The 18,758-nt window shown below is 41.1% G+C and overlaps 2 protein-coding genes across 3 annotated transcripts in view; one reads left to right on the top strand and one right to left on the bottom strand.

Annotated features, from left to right (window-relative positions):
• The window catches only part of Cfap97d1 (CFAP97 domain containing 1), a 3,646-nt gene extending 644 nt beyond the window's left edge, over positions 1–3,002 (top strand). The window contains exons 2-5 of the mRNA XM_015495878.1: positions 199–269; positions 529–647; positions 2,112–2,235; positions 2,944–3,002. Of these exons, the coding sequence (XP_015351364.1) occupies positions 199–269; positions 529–647; positions 2,112–2,235; positions 2,944–3,000 (371 nt within the window). The 3' untranslated portion in view covers positions 3,001–3,002. The remainder of the gene's footprint in view (positions 1–198; positions 270–528; positions 648–2,111; positions 2,236–2,943) is intronic.
• Positions 3,003–14,668: 11,666 nt separating this feature from the next.
• Positions 14,669–18,758, bottom strand: part of Mpp3 (MAGUK p55 scaffold protein 3) — a 28,693-nt gene continuing 24,603 nt past the window's right edge. For both annotated transcript variants that reach the window (XM_048790595.1, XM_048790602.1), the window contains one exon: positions 14,669–15,101. In XM_048790595.1, the coding sequence (XP_048646552.1) occupies positions 14,925–15,101 (177 nt within the window). In that variant the 3' untranslated portion in view covers positions 14,669–14,924. The remainder of the gene's footprint in view (positions 15,102–18,758) is intronic.

The following is an 18,758-nucleotide window of genomic DNA, read 5'->3' as shown; positions in this document are numbered from 1 at the left end:
GGCGGGGGCTAGGGGTGTGGCTCAGTGGTAAAATGCTTCGAGGTTCAATCCCCAGTACCAGGAAAAGGGCGGGGGAGATCTTGGCCAGAATATAGTCATAAATCAAGTTCATTAGTCAGAGTTTATTCTAGTAGATTTTCTGAGGCCATCACTAAGATTCCTGTGCAGTAACATTGTTCTTTTATCCCTCTTTTCTAGTAAAGCCTGCGGTCGATACCAAACCTCCAATGGCGCACACACATCACATTTTAAAATTGAGCAGACTACAGGTATTTGTTCTTGTCATCTGCAGGCATATTATATTGATTTTTAAAATCTTTACCCTAAAGAGAGTCACTTTCCCAGAACCTCCTAGATACCCACCTATCTCAAAGCTTTACTCTACCTCCTCACACCCGTCAGCTCCATTTTCCTAGGCTCTGCTTTTCTCTAGAGTGACCCACAGTCCCAAAGCAGAATTATGCTCAGCCTTCATGTGTGAGAACAAGTACAGCAGTGATGTCATGGTGGGGTGGGGTTTCTTAACAGGGTGAACAAAAGAGAATCGACAAAATCGAGTATGAAAATAAGCAACTGTGTCAGAAAATTGCCAATGCCCATCGGGGCCCTGCCCAGGTGGACTGCTGGAATGAATACTATTCCAAAAGGTAGTGTTCTTCTTCTGTATTTCATTTTTTTTTTTTTTTTTTGGTACCGGGGATTGAACTCAGGGGCACTCAACCACTGAGCCACATCCCCAGCCTGTGTTGTATTTTATTTAGAGACAGGGTCTCACTGAGTTGCTCAGTGACTTGCCATTGCTGAACCTGGCTTTGAACTCCCAATTCTTCTGTCTCAGCCTCCCAAGCCACTGGGATTACAGGCGTGCACCACCACACCTGGCTTGTATTCCATTTTTAGGAAGTCAAATTGGACCTTCCCCCTGGGTTCTCATGAGCAAGAGGAATAGTTAAAAGAAATTATCTTGAAGAGTAACCAAAGAGACCATGTTGAGAATGGAAACTTTGAGAATGGAGAACTTTCTGTAGCATCAAAGAACTAATATAATCTAAGAGGCTTTTCAGAGTTTTATTCAGAGTTCATCACAAGAAGGCACTGCAAACTTTTGTAAAATGATAGCCACATGTCTTAGTCTTTTGGGCTGCAGTACCATATACTGGGTAGCTTATAAACAATAGAAATTTATTTCTGACAGTTCTGGAGACTGGGAAGTCCAAAGATCAAGGCACCAGCAAATTAGGTGTCTGGGAAGGGCTGCTTCCTGCTGCACCAAACCCATCTTTCCACTGTAAATTCACACAGTGGGAGGGGCAAAAGGATCTCTCTCAGACTTCTCCCATGAGGACATGAATCCCATTAGGGTGACTTAATCATCTCCCCAAAGTCTCACCTCCTAATACTATCCCTTTGGGGGTTAGGATTTCAACATGCAAATTTGGGGGCCACACAGACATTCAGACCATAGCACTATAGCTGAGACAATGACACAGTATTATTCAAATTGGTTCCACAAATATTTCCTGAGTGAGTATTAATGTGCTAGGCACCAGGAATAGATGAAATAAGACATATATTTTCTAACCTCAAAGAACTCAAAGTCTGAGAAAGGGAGACATCTACGTAAATAATACCAATCTGAAGTGGGTCAGAGCTACAAAAGAAGTGTATGCAAAGGAAGGAATTTGGTGGAGGTGTGTGTGCACGAAGATGCCTTTCCTCTATCCTGGTATATCTCAAACAAAATTGAAACCTGAGGGTTATGAGATGGACTAAAAATTGTAGCCAGCCATTTGTGGCTTATCCATTGGGAGCCTTTCCTCTTCATTTAAACTCGAGGTTCTCGATCCTGGTTTCACATTATAATACTGAGGGAGCTTTGTAAAATTGCCTAGTGCCCAAGTACCATCCCAGACCAATAAAGGAGAATCTTCTAGTGGGCAGTGGGATTGAGGACAGGTTTGCTTTTGGGGCCTCAGGGCACTGCAGGACTCTTTCCTCCCTGCACTTGGGCAGCCTGGAACTAAACGGAATGGCAACTTCACCTCCTCCCCGTCTCCCATCCTCAAGAAGCATTTTCTCCTTCACTCATCCTTGGGTTTTGTGTTTTTCAGCTTAAACAGAGAAACAAGGAACCGCGAACTGGTGAGAATTACTATGGAAAACCAGGGCATTCTGAAGAGGCTTGGTGATCGCAAACCCCACTATGACCGCTGGGCATCTGAGATAGACTGGCAGGCACGTGGCTTGTTATATTCCTAGGTGCACATGGGGTTTGTCTGTGGTCAGCCTAGGGAATGACTCAGAAGGACCCTCTGAATGGCTAGATTATGTGAAATGAACTTTGATTGCCAAAAGGAAAATCATCTAAGGCAACAAAGAGGCATAAACCATCAAACAGCTAAAGACATCATGATAACAAAGCTATTATGTGTCAGTTTCAGAAAATATTTGGTAGCATCTTCCTGGTATTTTAATTCATTAAGAAAGTGGTTGTGCATGCCTGTAATCTCAGAGGCTCAGGAGGCTAAGGCAGGGGGATTGTGAGTTCAAAGCCAGCCTCAGCAACAATGAGGTGCTAAGCAACTCAGTGAGACTCTGTCTTTTAAAGAAAATACAAAATAGGGGACATGGCTCAGTGACTGAGTGCCCGTGAGTTCAATCCATAGTATAAAAAAAAGAAAGAAAGAAAGAAAAAGAAAAAAAGCTCAGTGTGTAAAGTGAAGAAAGGGTACATGATCCCATTCTGCATGTGGCTGATTTGCCTTATTTAAGAATAACTCCTCAAAAAAAGGATGGGGGGAGCCATCTGCAGTATTTTTAAAAACCTCCACTTCCTTGATTTGGTCTGTAAACCTTTTCTAAGCCACTCTTGGAATTTAGAACTTGAGCTGTAACATCATCACCCCAGCATTGACATAAACCTTTCTGACTTTTGCCTTCTAGAATTCAAGGCGTTATATCAAAAATACAACAAGATATCTTCTCTCCCAAGATGAGTAGGTATGTCTCATTACTATAGAACATTGCTACAGTTGCTACCAAAGCCCTAAGAACCCATGAATGGTAAATAAACAAGAGGCCCAGCCTAGGGGATGAATTTTGCTCTTCTCATATACCATTGTTTGGCATTGATTCAGGGAATTTAAAGATCTTTGACTTATCTCCATACAAGAAGGAAATGACATTATCTTCTATCATCAGCTTTGAGACTTTGTGGGAACCTGAGAGGAAGTGATTTGTTCCAATAAAACATTCACAGGAGGCCTCGTGGCTTTAAAGTCGTGCCAAAGTTACCCTTATAGGTCTCTGTCACTCTTCAGAAGTACTGTCATTTTGGCATTTGGTATGATTTGACATTATTAGTTAATGACTAAGTGGCCCCCTCTTTAAGGGAGAAAGAAGAAATGGACACTCAGGCTTTCCAAAGAACAGGCTGTATAATTGATGGCTCTCTTTTTCTTTCTCCCCCCACCCCAAGGCAAAGTTACTCACCATGGAGAAGATCCTAAGATTTGTTGGCTGCTTATACTCGAGACACTCCAGGGTGGCTGAAGGCTCAATCTTAAGATGCTACATAAATCTTGGAAATAAAATAGGGCAGACAGGGGAATATGCAATGGCCATTTTTAAAATTGGGGGGTTATGAAAAAAAGCTTTAAGGAGGGTGGGGAGGGAGATGGGGAGAGATCTGAGAGGACTTTTAAATACACACTTGCCCCCCACACACACACCAGTGCGGGGAGCTAAATAAAGGTGGCTCGAGTGAATTTCCTGGGATACCAAATAAAACACAGACACACATTTTACCCTTAAATCAAGCTTCAGGATGGCTCCTTGCTCTCGGCCTCAAATGGGAGAGCAAGGAAAGTCATGAGAGGCTGGCGCAAGAGCTAGCACGGTGGGAAGTGAACTTTTATTGGGGGGACCCTCATTCTTTAGAATGTTCCATCCAAAAAAGGTCAAGAGGGGCAGGGTTACAAGGACAGATATGGTAATTCGACCCCTGGGGCTGCGGGAGGCCATGCCTACACGTGAAGACACATTCTGCTACTTAGAGGATCAGGGCAGCACCTTAGGCCACTATAAAGGTGACCAGGTCATTTCAAAAGTGATTGACAGAGCTTCTGCCAATCACGGGAAGGAAAATGCCAGTCATTCAGCGTGACACCCCCCAACACACACTGGGGGGAAGAAAAGGTGGGGTGAGGTGACCCAGTCACAAACCTGTCACTGTGAAAATGGAAAACAAGAGCACGTGATGGCATTGACACTCATCGACAACACAAGGAACAAATACCATTAGTTCTCTGTGAATTCACTGCTGGGAAAAGAAGGCTCATTGTGGCTTCCATGCACTCTGGCCATTGATAAGCAGCTGCAGCTTTGAAACTTGTCTCAAAACGTGTGGTGAGACAATGACACATCGCTTCTGTGACTGCTGATCGTACTGATTTTGAGCATGATTTTTAAAATTCTTTTTAAAAATTAACACAATAATGGCACAAATTCATGGGGTACAGTGTGATATTTTGACAGGTGTATAGAACGTGGGATGATCAAATCAGGGTTATTAATATATTTACCACACCAATATATTTTTTAAATTTTATGGACAACAATATCTTTATATGTGGTGCTGAGGATCAAACCCAGTGCGTCACACATGCAAAAAAGCACTCCACCCCTGAGCCATAACCCCAGCCCCTATCACACCAATATTTACCATTTATTTGTATTAGAAATACTCAAAAGTCCTCTCTCTAGCTATTTTGAAATACACAAATCATTGACTACTGATACCCTACTCTGCTAAAGAACATTACAATTTAATCCTAACTGTGGTTTCCTACCTGCTAACCAAACTTTCTCTACCTCCTCCAAGCCCCTGGTGATTGCCGTCTACTGTCTTAGATCAACCTTTCTAGCTTCCACATGAGTGGAAGTGGAGTCTTTCTGTGCCTGGCTTATAAGCCCAGTTTTTAAAACTTTCTACTTTGAAATAAGAGACTCACAGATAGTTAGTTACAAACATGCACCTTCACCCAGGCTCCCCCAATTTTAGCATTTGCAGAACTGTAGTACAGGGCTGGGGCGTGGTTCAGTGGTAGAGCACTTGGTAGCATGTATGAGGTCCTGGGTTCCATCCCCAACACCAAAACAAAAAACAATACAGTATAATATCAAAACCAGGAAAGTGACATTGGTACAATTCCTAGAGCACATGCAGATTTCACCAGTTAAACAATGCACTCATTTGTATATATGTGTATAGAGCCCTCAACAGTTTTGTCACGTGTAGCTTTGTGTAACTAGTCAAGATACTTACCTGTATCATTTTCAAAAGACACTTGTATGCCACCCTTTTTAGCCACAACCACCTTCCTCCCCTTCTCATCTCCTGGCAATCACTGATCTGTTTTCCATCTCTATAAATATGTTATTTCTTGAGTGCTACATAAGTGAGATTGTGCAGTATATGTTTTCCTGGTTTTGTTGCTTTTTTTTTTTTTGTCTTGTTTTTGTTTATTTTTGGTACTGGGGATTAGACCCAGAGGGTCTCTACCACTGAGCTATGAGTTTGAGACAGTCTTGCTAAATTGCCCAAGCTGGCCTTGAACTTGTGATCCTCCTACCTAGGCCTCCTGAGCTGCTGGCATTATAGGTGTGTAACCACCTTTCCTGGCTGTGTCCTTCCTTTTAAGATTAGTTTGGTTCGTTAATATAAATTCCTAGAGGTTCGTCCACATTGTATGCATTGATTGCTTATTCTTTTTATTGCTGAGTAGTATTCCATGGTATGGATGTCACATTTGTAACCATATACCCACTGAATGATCTTTGGGTAATTTCCAGGTTTTTAAAAATATTATGAATAAAGCTACTATGGAGACTTGTGCACACATTTCTGCATGAAAATAGATTTGTATTTCTCTGGAACAAGTATCCAAGAGTGCAATTGCTAGATCATATAGTTAGACAGCTTTTAGTTTTAAAGGGAGCCTACAAAATTGTGTTCCAGACCATCTTACATTCCCACCACCAATGGATAAGTGATCCAGTTTCTCTACATCCTTAGCAATATTTGATATTATCTTTTTTTTTTAATGTTAGCCATTCTGGTATGTGTGTAGTGACATCTCATGTGATTTTAATTTGCATTTCTTTAATGGTTAATGAAGTTGAACATCTTTCCTGTGCTTGTTTGCCATCTGTATATCCTCTTTGGGGAAATGTCTGTGACTATCCATGTCTTTTGCTCATTTTTTTGAATATTGAATTCTGAGAGTTATTTACATAATCTAGATACAAATCCTTTGTTAGATGTATGGTTTGCACATATTTTCTCCCAGTCTGTAATTTCTCTTTCGGGGACTCTTTACAAGGTCTTTCACACAGTGAGATATTTTTATTTTGATGATGTCCAACTTATCAATGATGAAAGTGATCTGTATCTTGACTATATCAATGTCAATATCCTGTCAATATCATACTATAGTTTTGCACTATGCTACCTCTGGGGGGAACTGGGTAAGGGATTCACAGAATATCTCCATATTATTCTTTTTTTGGGGCGGGTAATGGGGATTGAACTCAGGGGCATTCAGCCACTGAGCCATATCCCCAGCCCTATTTTGTATTTTATTTAGAGACAGGGTCTCATTGAGTTGCTTAGCACCTTGCTTTTGCCAAGGCTGACCTTGAACTTGTGATCTTCCCGCCCTAGCCTCCCAAGCTGCTGGGATTGCAAGCATGAATGTAAATCTACTATTATTTCACAATACAAAGGTTAAAGGAAAAAAATCAAAGTAATATAACTGGTTCCAATTAATCTCAGTTTGAGGAACAACCATTCTTCTAGACACTCTGGGGGTCATCCTTTACCCTTCTCTTTAATCACATCTCCCTTCCCACTCCAGCATAGCTCAAATTGACAAGTCCTAATTCTCAGTCTCTGTATGTGCTACCTTCCATATTTCAAGCATTTGTGATTTATTAGAATTTTTTTCATTTGTTTTTCAGGTACTCGGGGTTGAATCCAGAGGCTTTCTACCACTGAGCTACATCCCCAGCCCTTTTTACTTTACTTTTTTTTTTGCTAAGCTGCTGAGGCTTGTCTCAAATTTGCAATCCTCCTGCCTTGTTCTCCTCAGAAGCTGGGATTACAGGTGTGCACCACCATGCCTGGCTAGGCGCTTGTGATTTATGACTGGTATTATTAATGAAAAATATATCCATATCACTTTCTAGCTTACTACCTCCAGTGACTTGCCATTCTTTCATAATGGACCATCACCTTAATTATGACATAAAAGGCATTCTATGATCTTGTCCCTATCTTTGTAGCCTCTACCAGTATGAAATCTTAATTTCAATAAACAAAACTCAACTTTCTGATATAAGTAGTGAAATAGTTTATTAAAAAATATAAATTCAGCCTGGCACAATGGCGCATGCCTGTAATCCCAGCTTCTTTGGAGGCTGAGGCAGGAGGATTGTAAATTCAAAACCAGCCTCAGTAATTTAGCAAGACCCTGTCTCAAAATAAAAAATAAAAATGGCTGGGAATGTTGTTCAGTGGTTAAGCACCCTGAGTTCATCCCTGTAAATAAAAGACCACATAAAAGGAGACCTGTTCTGCAGATGATACAGCTTGCATGGCTGTTCCTTGAACTAGAACTTGAACTGCCACTGCTACCTTTAAAAATTCATCATTGTCTCCGATGTTCTGTCACTAGCCCCAATTCCATTTCAGAGAAGGTATATCTGATTGGTGTAAATAGATCCTCTGCCCATTCCTTAACTGCAAGGGAGTCTGAGAAGGTGATACATGATTTATTTTTTTGTTGTTGTTGTTTTTTCCACTTTGAGATATGGGCTCTGCCTCTCACCAGGAACAAGACAGGAAGTTTGCCCCAAATTAGGATGATCAGATGCTAGACTTCCACAAAATGACAGATTTATGTAACCTTGTTAACTCTTCACTCCTGGCCTTTTTTAGCTAATAGAGACTTGTGATTTTTCTCTTCCCATTAATTGTTATGCTGTCTCCTCTGGCTGGGAGATCCACAGTTCTTCCTCTTTGCTTGACACCTGTTCATTTTCAACATTTGAGAGTCTGTGCTCCAGGAAGTTTCCATGAACTGCTCAGTTGGAGTTCCTTTGAGTACAGTTTCATTTAGAGGTTTTCCTGTTGTCCTCTTATTGATTTGTAGTTTGACTCCACTATATCCAGAGAACAACTCTATAATTTCAATTCTTTTAAGTTTGTGATGGTTGTCTTCTTACCCAGGATATGATCTATCTAGGTGCATATTTTATGGGCATTTAAAAGAGAGCTGGGGCTGTAGCTCAGTGGTAGAGTGCTTACCTAGCACATATGAGGCACTGGGTTTGATCATCAGCATCACATAAAAATAAATAAGTAATAAAATAAAAATATTCTGTCCATCTACAAAAAAACATTTTTAAAAGGCTGGGGATGTAGCTCAGTGGTAGAGTACTTGCCTAGCATGTGTGAGGCACTGGGTTCAATTCTCAGCATCACATATAAATAAATAAATAAAGGTCTATCAACAATTAAAAAATATTTTTAAAAAAAAGTTGAAAAAACATGTTTTTTGAGAACATGTTTTGTGTCAATATTGGTAGAGTCTTCCATAAACATTGTTAGGCACTACAGTTCAGTTCTAGATCTTGATGATTTTCTATCTAGTAGTTCTATCAATTATTGCAAGAGTGTGGTGTCGAAATCCCCAGCAATAATTGTGGATTTGGTTAATTTTCCTTTCAGTTCTGTCAGTTTTTGCTTCATCTATTCTGAAGCCCTGGTGTTGGTGTAGACACATTTAGGATTGCTGTATCTTCTTGTTGGATTGATTCTCTTATCATTATATAATGTCCCTCTTTGTCTCTAGTAATTTCTTTTTTTTTCTTTGAATTTGACTCTCTGATATTAATATAGGCACTATTGCTTTTTAACATTTATGTTTGCATGATAGATGATTATATTTTCACTTTCAGCCTACCTATGTATCACATTTAAAGAAGCATACATTTGTAGATAGCATGTCATTGAATCGTTTTCTCATCTATTCTGCTAATATTTTGTGTTTGTGTGTGTGTGGTGTTGGGGATTGAACCCAGGGCACTGTGTGCATGCTCAGCAGGCATTTCCACTGAGACACATCTCTATCCCTTTTTATTTTTATTCTGAGACAGGGTCTTGGTAAGTTGCCTAAACTGGCCTCAACCTTGCATTCCTCCTGCTTCAGCCTCCTGAGTAGTGGGAATTACAGACATGGGCCACCACACTGGCCCACTGCCTTTTAATTGATCCTTTTGTCCTCTGCTTTAATCAGCTTTTGAATCACTATCACCAACATACCTGACTAGGACAACTTAGCAGAGGAAAAGTTTATTTTTGTCTCAGGTTCCAGAGGTTCAGTCCATGGTTGGCAGACTACATAGCTCTGGGGCTGAGGGAAGGCAGAACATCACGGTACGAGGGCATAGCAGAGGAAAGCAGCTCAGGACATAGCAACCAGGAATCAGCACGAGAGCCTGGCTCACCAGAGACATAATATAAACCCCCAATGACATACTTTCTCCAGCTATACCCTACCTGCCTGCAATTACCACCCAGTTGATCCATATCAATGGATTAATCCACTAATTAGGTTAAAGCCCTCACAATCTAATCATTGTGCTTCTGAACATTTTTGCATTGTCTCACACATGAGCTTCCAGAGGACATATCTAAACCAAAATACCTCCTTACTTTTTTAAAAAAAATATTTTTAGTTGTAAATGGACCCAATATCTTTATTTTGTTTATTTAGTTTTATTTATTTATTTGCACATGTGAGGCACTAGGTTCGAACCCAGTGCCTCATGCATGCTAGGCAAGAGCTCCACTACTGAGCCACAGCCCCCGTCCCCTCCTCATTTTAAAAACATAATTATCTGAATTCCTCCACAAGATTCTGAGTACTACAGTATCTTGTGGATAAAGTATGAGTACTACATCAGAAGATGATATTACTTTTGCTTCAACCATAAAATAAAGAAACTCATGAGGTGAATGATAGTGAACTGTTTTCTTCTGTTTTGTCGTTTTTTTCCTTTCTGAGGATCCCCGCCTTCCTCTGTTACTTTGTTTGGAGAATTACCTTTAAGGAAGGTCTCCACAAATTGTGTTTCCCTTCTTCCAATAACATATTTATTCCCCTTCATCCTTTTAGGATAATTACACCAAATGCAGGACTCCAAATTGATGGGGATATAGTCAGTGGCAGAGAGAGCACTTGCCTGGCATATATGAGGCCCTGGGTTCAATGCCCAGCACAAGGGAGGAAAAAAGAAAGATTGATTGTTCTTGTTTTCAGAATTTAATAAATGTGTGGTGCTTCTTTCAAGCCTCCATAGTTTCTCTTTGCACAGTTTCCAATTGTGTGTGTGTGTGTGTGTGTATATATATATATATATATATATATATTATTTTTTTTTTTTTTTTGTACCAGGGATTGAACCCAGGGGTGCTTAACCACTGAGCCACATCCCCAGACCTTTATATTTTTTATAAATATTTTTTAGTTATATATGGATGCAATGTCTTTATTTTGTTTATTTATTTTTATGTGGTGCTGAGGATCGAACCTAGTGCCTCACATGTGCAAGGCAAGCGCACTGCCACTGAGCCACAACCCCAGCCCTTATTTTTTATTTTGAGACGGGGTCTTGCTAAGTTGCTTAGGGCCTCTTTAAGTTGCTGAGGCTGGCCTCGAGTTTGTGATCCTCCTTCCTCAGCCTCCCTAATCTCTGGGATTTATAGTCGTGCACCACCACACCCAGCCTAACTGATTTTAAAATGAGCTTTATGCATATGCTGAAAATCTTAAATTATTAAATAAATCAGCAAGATCTATCATTGTCTGGATGATATAAATATGATTGGTGGTATAGATGAAGTGACACCAAATAAGTAGATGCAATGCGATTGTCCATATGCTTTAAAGCATGTGTGTATTTGAACATACAGTGGCAAAAGCACCATTGGCAAATGTGCTCCCATCTGAGCACCATGTGTGAATGACAGATGGTTGTAACTTTCTTAAACCCACTTCCTGCAGGGAGTGGAGTGGGTGGAGGAAAGGCTACTCATCACTGGATCAAGGTTGGCAGCAAGATTAACTCACTTGCTAATTCTGCTCAATTGATACTGAACACTGTCCTGAAAGATCCAAAGGCAGTGCCTAGATTTGACAGGAGAGTGCTGTGATCAATGAGTAACGCCTGCTACAGGTGCAGGAACGAGTGGCAACCCATATGCCACTCATTTAACATCCCTGACCTAGAAAATTCCTCCAGAGTTCACAATCCCTCTGGCTCTAGAAACAGGAAGAGGACTTACCTGTGTTTAAAGGCCCAAGAAAACAAAAGGTACATCTTGAGGGGTTTCAATGAGATTTGAAACAGCGATGAACTTCTGCAAACATTTCCCCTCAGGGCTCAGAACTTACATACTGCTAGTTGGAATGGAATTTAGAATTGCATTTATATATATCACATCAGTATATATTTTAAACAGGTGCATTAAAAAAAAAACCACTTTTCTGCTTTTTACAGACTGCAAAAATATGCCTTCTAAATGACCTCTGTCCCTGAGGCCCTATTCTTTCTACTCCCAAAGATCTGGTGCAGACAAACAGCTGTAGACCAGCTTGTCTTGAGGGTAAGAAGGTTACCTTGACAGGAAATAAGGCAAGCTCATTTTAACACCTTGCTTATAATACATGTAAAGAGATTCAGTACATTTCATCTCAGAATTGGGTAAAAAGACGGAGTAAGAAGCAGATAATGTCTGTTGAGTAGTATGAAATGCAGAAAACATCATTATCTGGTGCCCAATCACTGTATGCCAACCCTGGAAGACAAATCACTCAGGTGAGACTTCATAGGGTCTCCACCATGGTGCCCTCCCTACAGGGTATTCAAAAGTTATTTTTATCTAAGTATTTTTGCCTGGGAGTAGACTTTTTTTGAGAGGGGCGGGGGCAAGGGTATTAGGGGTTGAACCTGGGGATGCTGTGCCACTAAGCCACATCCCCAGCTCCCCCCACCCCCACTTTTTCTTTTTTAATTTTGAGACTGGCTCTTGCTAAACTGCTGAGGCTGACCTTGAATTTGAACTTGCAATCCTCCTGCCTCAGCTTCCAAAATCGATGGGATTATAGCCATGAGCCACCATGCCAATCTGGAAGTAGACTTCAGATACCAGTCTCCTGCCTAACAACTTTGCACTTACCACCTACCCTTCATGGGGCAGCGACTTTCCCTGGCCTGGTTCTCTGTGGAATAACTCAAGACCAATTTCCCTTGATAAGAATCCAATACTTTGTAAGCAAAAGGAGGTCTCCAACCTTTTGCTAGAAAGTTCTGAAGAATATGATCCTGGTAGTTGGGCCTGCCAGGGTAGTGAGCTAGAGAGTTGCACAGAGTCCTTGTACAAGAAGGTAAAATAGAAATTTCTAAATGGGCAGCAGACCCTCTCCCTGGTGCTTCACCTGTGACCTGGTCTCCTTTATCTCTTCATGAGTACATTTCAACTCAGAATGGGGTAAAAAGAGAGCCTGAAAATGTAGACATGTGTAAGCAATCTCTTTGCAGTCTTAGAAGCTACAGACATGTTACATACTATTGCTAACTCCAGCTATGAACACACCTCCCTTGTAAGTCAGTTATTTAATGGGTAGCTTTAAGTATGGAGCCACAAAAGAGTGAGGCAGTATTACATAGTGGTTAAGAACCATATCTCTCTTGCTGGGCGCAGTGGCACATGCCTGTAATCCCAATGGCTTGGGAGGCTGAGGCAGGAGGATCACCAAGTTAAAAGCCAGCCTCAGCAACTTAGTGAGGCCCTAAGCAACTCAGCGAGACCCTGTTTCTAAATAAAATATTAAAAAGGGCTGGGAGAGCTGGCTTAGCGGTAGAGCGCTTGCCTCATATGTGTGGGGCACTGGGTTCTATTCTCAGCACTGCATATAAATAAATGAATAAAATAAGGTGCATTAATAACTAAAAAAAATTTTTTGAGGGGGGGGCGGGTACCAGGGATTGAATTCAGGGGCACTTGACCACTGAGCCACATCCCCAGTCCTATTTTGTATTTTATTTAGAGACAGGGTTTCACTGAGTTGCTTAGCACCTCACCATTGCTAAGGTTGGCTTTGAACTTGGGATCCTCCTATCTCAGCTTCCTGAGCTGCTGGGATTACAGATGTGTGCCACTGCATTCAGCTAAAAAACATTTTTTAAAAAGGGGTTGGGGGCTGTGGTGTGCCTCAGTGGTAGAGCGCTCGCCTAGCACATGAGAGGTACTGGGTTCAATTCTCAGCACCACATTAAAATAAAATGAAGACGTCCACTTACAACTAAAAAATAAACATACATATATATATATATATAAAAGAGGGGGGTTAGGGATATGGCTCAGTGGTTAAGCGACTCTGGGTTTAATGCCTGGTACCAAAAGTAAAGAAAAAAAAGAACCATCTCTGGTATTAGGAAGATTTAGGCTCAAATATAACAGCTATGCCATTTTTTTTTAAGCTGTGTACGCTTGGGTACATTATTTAAACTTTCTTTCTTTCTTTTTTTTTTGGTTCAGGATTGAACCCAGGTGTGCTTAACCACTGAGCCACATCCCCACATTCCCAGCCCTTTTTGTATTTTATTTAGAAAGAGGGCCTGGCTAAGTTGCTGAGGCTGGCTTTGAACTCTCAGTCCTCCTGCCTCAGCCTCCCGAGTCATTGGGATTACAGGCATGCGCCACCGTGCCAGCTAAGCTTTCTAAGCCTCATTTTATCTCAATTATAAACTGAAATGATAAGAATCCCATGTCACTGGCTTGAGGTATTTGTGAAAGTTGTGTATGTAAAGGTCTTAGCATTGCACTCAACACAGAAAAAAACACATCGGCTGTTCCTCTGAGCAGCTAAAATGGATCACAAAGCTGCGTGACATTAGTCACTTTTGCTCAGAGACAACCCATCAGGCCCATGTTCTGAGTCTATATACTTTTATTTTGGCAGAACTGATTTATCATGGCTTAGACATAGTTTTGATGGGGGCGGGGGTCATCCCGTTCCCTATGATCTAGAACAGGAGCCCTAATAACCTGAAGGTGAGGACAGTTAACCAAGGCCATTGTCAATAACAAGAGGGAGAACTGATGCAATAGACCAAATAACAAAGCAAGGACTCAGTTTTAGGAGCATGAGGGTATTCAGAAAGGGGAAAAGCAGCCTTACATTCCTCAAGAGTCCCTAAAGGCACTACTGCTTTATAGAATAGTTCAGTGAGTCATGTGGACCATTAAGTGTGCCTCAGCCTTCCAGAAAAGAATTCATGTACGCTCACTATTTAAAAAGGCAGGGAACCAATTTTTCTATTACCAGGCAAGTCTGGAGCTGGAAGACAGGGGAACTTCAGATGCATGAAAAATCCCCTTGGATACATCTTAGCTTCCAAAAGAGCTGGATAAATGCAGTTTCACTGTTCATAAAGCTTAAACATTGCTGCAAATCAGTACTCTATAAATTCACCACCACCACCACCACCACTATAAGACAGTGGCTACTTAACTTTGGTACAAAGAATCAAGGTCCACTTGCCTGGGATACTTTAATGAATGACGTGTGGTTTTGTGACATGCCCCTTTTAACTCATGAGCTAAAGGGGTGCAAGTAAAAAATAACAGACAAAAGCCAACAACAGACAAGACTTTCCATTTCTACTTTTCTCGATGATGGAGTTTGTGGAAAATTCTGCCCCTCTCTGAATTGAGGTTTCTGGATGGTAAGGTGAGGGAGGCTGGACTACATGGTCTTCAAGGTCCCCTCCAGCCTGGATGTTCTGGGATAAAGTTACCTGACCCAACTAACAGGTACCCAGTGAGTGTCCTTGCTCAGCTTCTCTAAGACCACCTTGAGCTGGCTGTAAGCACCCTGCAGGTCTTCCTTCACCAACACAGTGTCCATCAGGTGCCCGTAATGCTGGTCAATGAAGGCGGCAGAGGCAGCCATCTCTTGCTGCTCCTCATCCTGCAGGAAAGAGGCAGTACAGAGAACCTTGGCTTTTTCCCCCCACAAGAAACCTATATATTGCCTTTGTGCTCAGCAATGTCCCCACCTTTAATTTTTAAGGGATGAGTGGATGACGATGTCCCGCTATTAACCAACTGCATACATGAGAACAGAGTATAGTGAAAACAGATCAAACTTCAAAGCAAGTTAGTGGACAGCAGACATTGTCCAGTCATTCTCTCCCAAAACACCCACTGAGGATCTATAAGCTGAAAATACAAGCTTCTTTGGGGGAACGTCGAGTTTGTATCTTTGTATATATGTCAATATATAAATGCTGCCCCAACAGTGTTTTCCAAGAAGTAGTATCATGGGGTTGCAAAGAAATATACGGGTTAAATAATGGCAAGAATTACAAATAATTTTAACTGTATAAAAACAAAGAAAGCACTTCAGGAAATGATGGGGGCGGGGAGAAGATAAAGAATGTGTAACTCTAATATCCCTCTAAAGATTCTTAAAATAACCACGTAGAACTTGATTTTTTTTTTTTTTGTACCAGGGATTGAACCCAGGGGCGCTTAACCACTGAACCACACCCCCAGCCCTTTTTATATTTTATTTAGAGACAAGGTCTCCCTAAGTTGCTAAGGCTGGCTTTGAACTTGCAATTCTCCTGCCTCAGGCTCCTAAATCGCTGGGATTACTGGCGTGTGCCACCACCTCTCCCAGCCTTGATTCTTCTTTTCATCTCTTCATGCCAAGGCCAAACACAGAGTAGACAAGGTAAAATGGTTTAAGAAAGGGCTGGGACAACTCTGACCACTCTCCATCTCCTTAGGCAACCTGATTTCTTTAATCAAGATTGCTTTCCTAACACCTAACATCAAAGGTGTAGACCAAAACCTAGTATTATCCGACCTGGGAAGTCCTCTCTTCTTCATTCAAAAGAATCACTACGAAGTAGAATTTCAGGAATGTAGCTGACTAACAGCCTGGTTTATGGAAGAAAGGAAAGTGGCCAATCTACTCTAAGAAAAATTACAACATGAAATTTGCGGCTGGTGTTCACCTCCCTCCCTTCCTGTCCCTTCCCAGTCCTCTGTTGCTCATTCTGCTTCCAGGGGCTCAGGCTTCTCATGAGTCCATGCAGGAATAGGGAATTCTATCCTCCCCGTCCCTATAGAGACCCACTTTCAAAATATTCCCTCCTCTTCTCCCTTGTCACCAATTTTTACTTTCATGAGAGCATCTGCAATCTCAGGAGATGCTTTCTAAAGGTCCAGGAAACAGTGTTCGCGCGCTCCCACAGACAGTAGAAACCCAAGAGAAGATTGAAATAGCGCTTCTTCTTCTTTCCCCCAGGAGAAGAAAATCTGGCTTCAGTTGGGAGGTACTTCATCTTTCTACAATCTTTCTGGGCTGCCCTCATACTCAGAAGCACTCTGCAGTGTCCCCATGTGGCTCCTACATCTTTAGTCCCACTGTCCCCAACCAGCTCCACTCATGCCCCACAGCCCCGTCTGCTGCTTCCGCAATCTGCCTTCCTGCAGGCGCCCACGTGGTTCATCCGGAGGCTTTTAGACTTTTGAGAAATTACAGAAGGAAAATTTTTGCCACAAGTCCCGAAATCTTCTTAATAAATATTTGCATCTCAAGAACTCCAGTAAATGTCTAAGAGAGTGAAATGCATAATATTTCCTTTGCATCCATAATAAATCTCCTGCACCTTTCTCCTGGCCAGTAAAAATGGAACTCATCTCTGTGACTTCACTAAGAGTCTCAGTCCCCACCCCATGCCATATCCCTTGTCCCCATTTTGGATCCACATAATGGATCAGAAGGTAGAAGCCCCATCAATTTGTGGGATAGCAAAGAAATAGACAAAGGATATGCCCAGAGGGTCTTCTATGGATCCCCCCTAGTTGAAACTCAAGGGCCAGACAGTGGACAAATATTTAGTGTTAAAACAACAACAACAAAAACCCTCAGGCCTTATATAAGACTTTTTTTTCAAACATGGTCTGGTGTTTGCCTACATACATTAAAATCATATGAAAGTATGTGTGTTAAAAAAAATGTTGACTGAGCCCCATGCCAGTCTTCCAGGTCAGAGTCTCTGGGAGCAGAGCTGGGCACGTTGTATTTGAACAGTCTTGCTATGACCTTGGTGTCTATTCATGTTGAAAATGATTATGGCTTCAGGACAGTGGGACACAGCTGGAGAGAAGCAAAGTGGGATTTCACAATTAAAATGACCCAGAGACAAAAAACATCAGCCAGTCGCCTAGAGCAGTTTGATGGCGAGCACTAAAGGAGATGGACTAGATGGCAAAATTGGTCAGGCCAGAAGGACACCAGTAAAAGCCTGCAGTCCCCTCCAATGCCAGCTATCGGTCAAGGTGCTCTGGCTCCTAAAAAACAGGCACTGCCAGGCATGGTAGCACATTCCCGTAATGCCAGTGGCTCAGAAGGCTGAGACAGGAGGATTGCAAGTTCAAAGCCAGCCTCGGCAAAGGTGAGGCACTGAGCAACTCAGTAACTCAGTGAGACCCTGTCTCTAAATAAAATACAAAATAGGGCTGGGGAGTGGCTCAGTGGCTGAGTGCCCCTGAGTTCAATCCCCAGTACCAAAAAATTTTTTAAAAAGCAAGCACTTCCTGAAGACCTTATGATTTGGCAGACCTTCCTTTGTATCTTAAGGAGCTGATTCTTACTCCCCTTTATGCCTTTTTTATTCTTTTTTAAATAAGCTTTTCCCCATGGTCATTAAATTCTAAAATATTTATAATTAAAAAAAGTAAAAACAAATTTGTAAGTTGATCCTAAAATTTATATGGAAACATAACCCAGAAGAGTCAAAATGATCTTGAAAAATAAAAAAAGTCAAAAGACTCAAACTTGTTGTTTTCAGAACTTACTACAAAGCTACAGTAATCAAGACAATGTGGTCTTGGCATAAGGCTAGATCAGTAAAATAGAATTGAGAGTCCAGAAATAAATCCTTACTTTTTTGGTCAACAGGGTGCCAAGATAATCAAATTTTTAAAAATGGTAAAAAATTTCCTTCTGAGAAAACTATATCCACATACAAAGAATAAAATTAGACGCCCTACCTCACACCATCTACATAAATTAAATCAAAATGAACGATAGTTTCACATGTTAAAACTATTAACTATTTTTTTTTAAAAAAGGAGCAAAACTTTATGACTTTAGATTAGGCAATGGTTTCTTAAATATGACACCAAAAACTGAAAAGATAAAAGAAAAAGCGTTAAATTCAAAAATTTTAATGACAAACGCAGTGGTACATGCCTGTAATCTTAGCAATTAGGGAGGCTGAGGCTGGAGAATTGCAAGTTCAAGACCAGCCTCAACAACTAGAGGAGGCTCTGGATGTAGCTGGGTCAGTGGTAAAGATCTTCTGGGTTCAATCCCCAGTACCAAAAAAAAAAAAAAATTAATATTGAGCTTCAGATGGCACTATCAAGAAAATGAAAAGACAACCCCACAGAATGGGAGAAAATGTTTTCAAATCATAATCCAATAAGGGACTTATACCCAGAACATAGAATTCTTTCAACTTAATAACAAAAAAATCAGTAATCTGATTTCATATAGATAGATAGATAGAGAGATTGTCGATAGACCTTTATTTTTTTTTTATTTATA

Source organism: Marmota marmota, unplaced genomic scaffold (genome assembly GCF_001458135.2).
Source record: "Marmota marmota marmota unplaced genomic scaffold, marMar, whole genome shotgun sequence".
Classification (NCBI taxonomy): Eukaryota; Metazoa; Chordata; class Mammalia; order Rodentia; family Sciuridae; genus Marmota; species Marmota marmota.
This window is presented reverse-complemented; position numbering and strand designations above follow the sequence as displayed.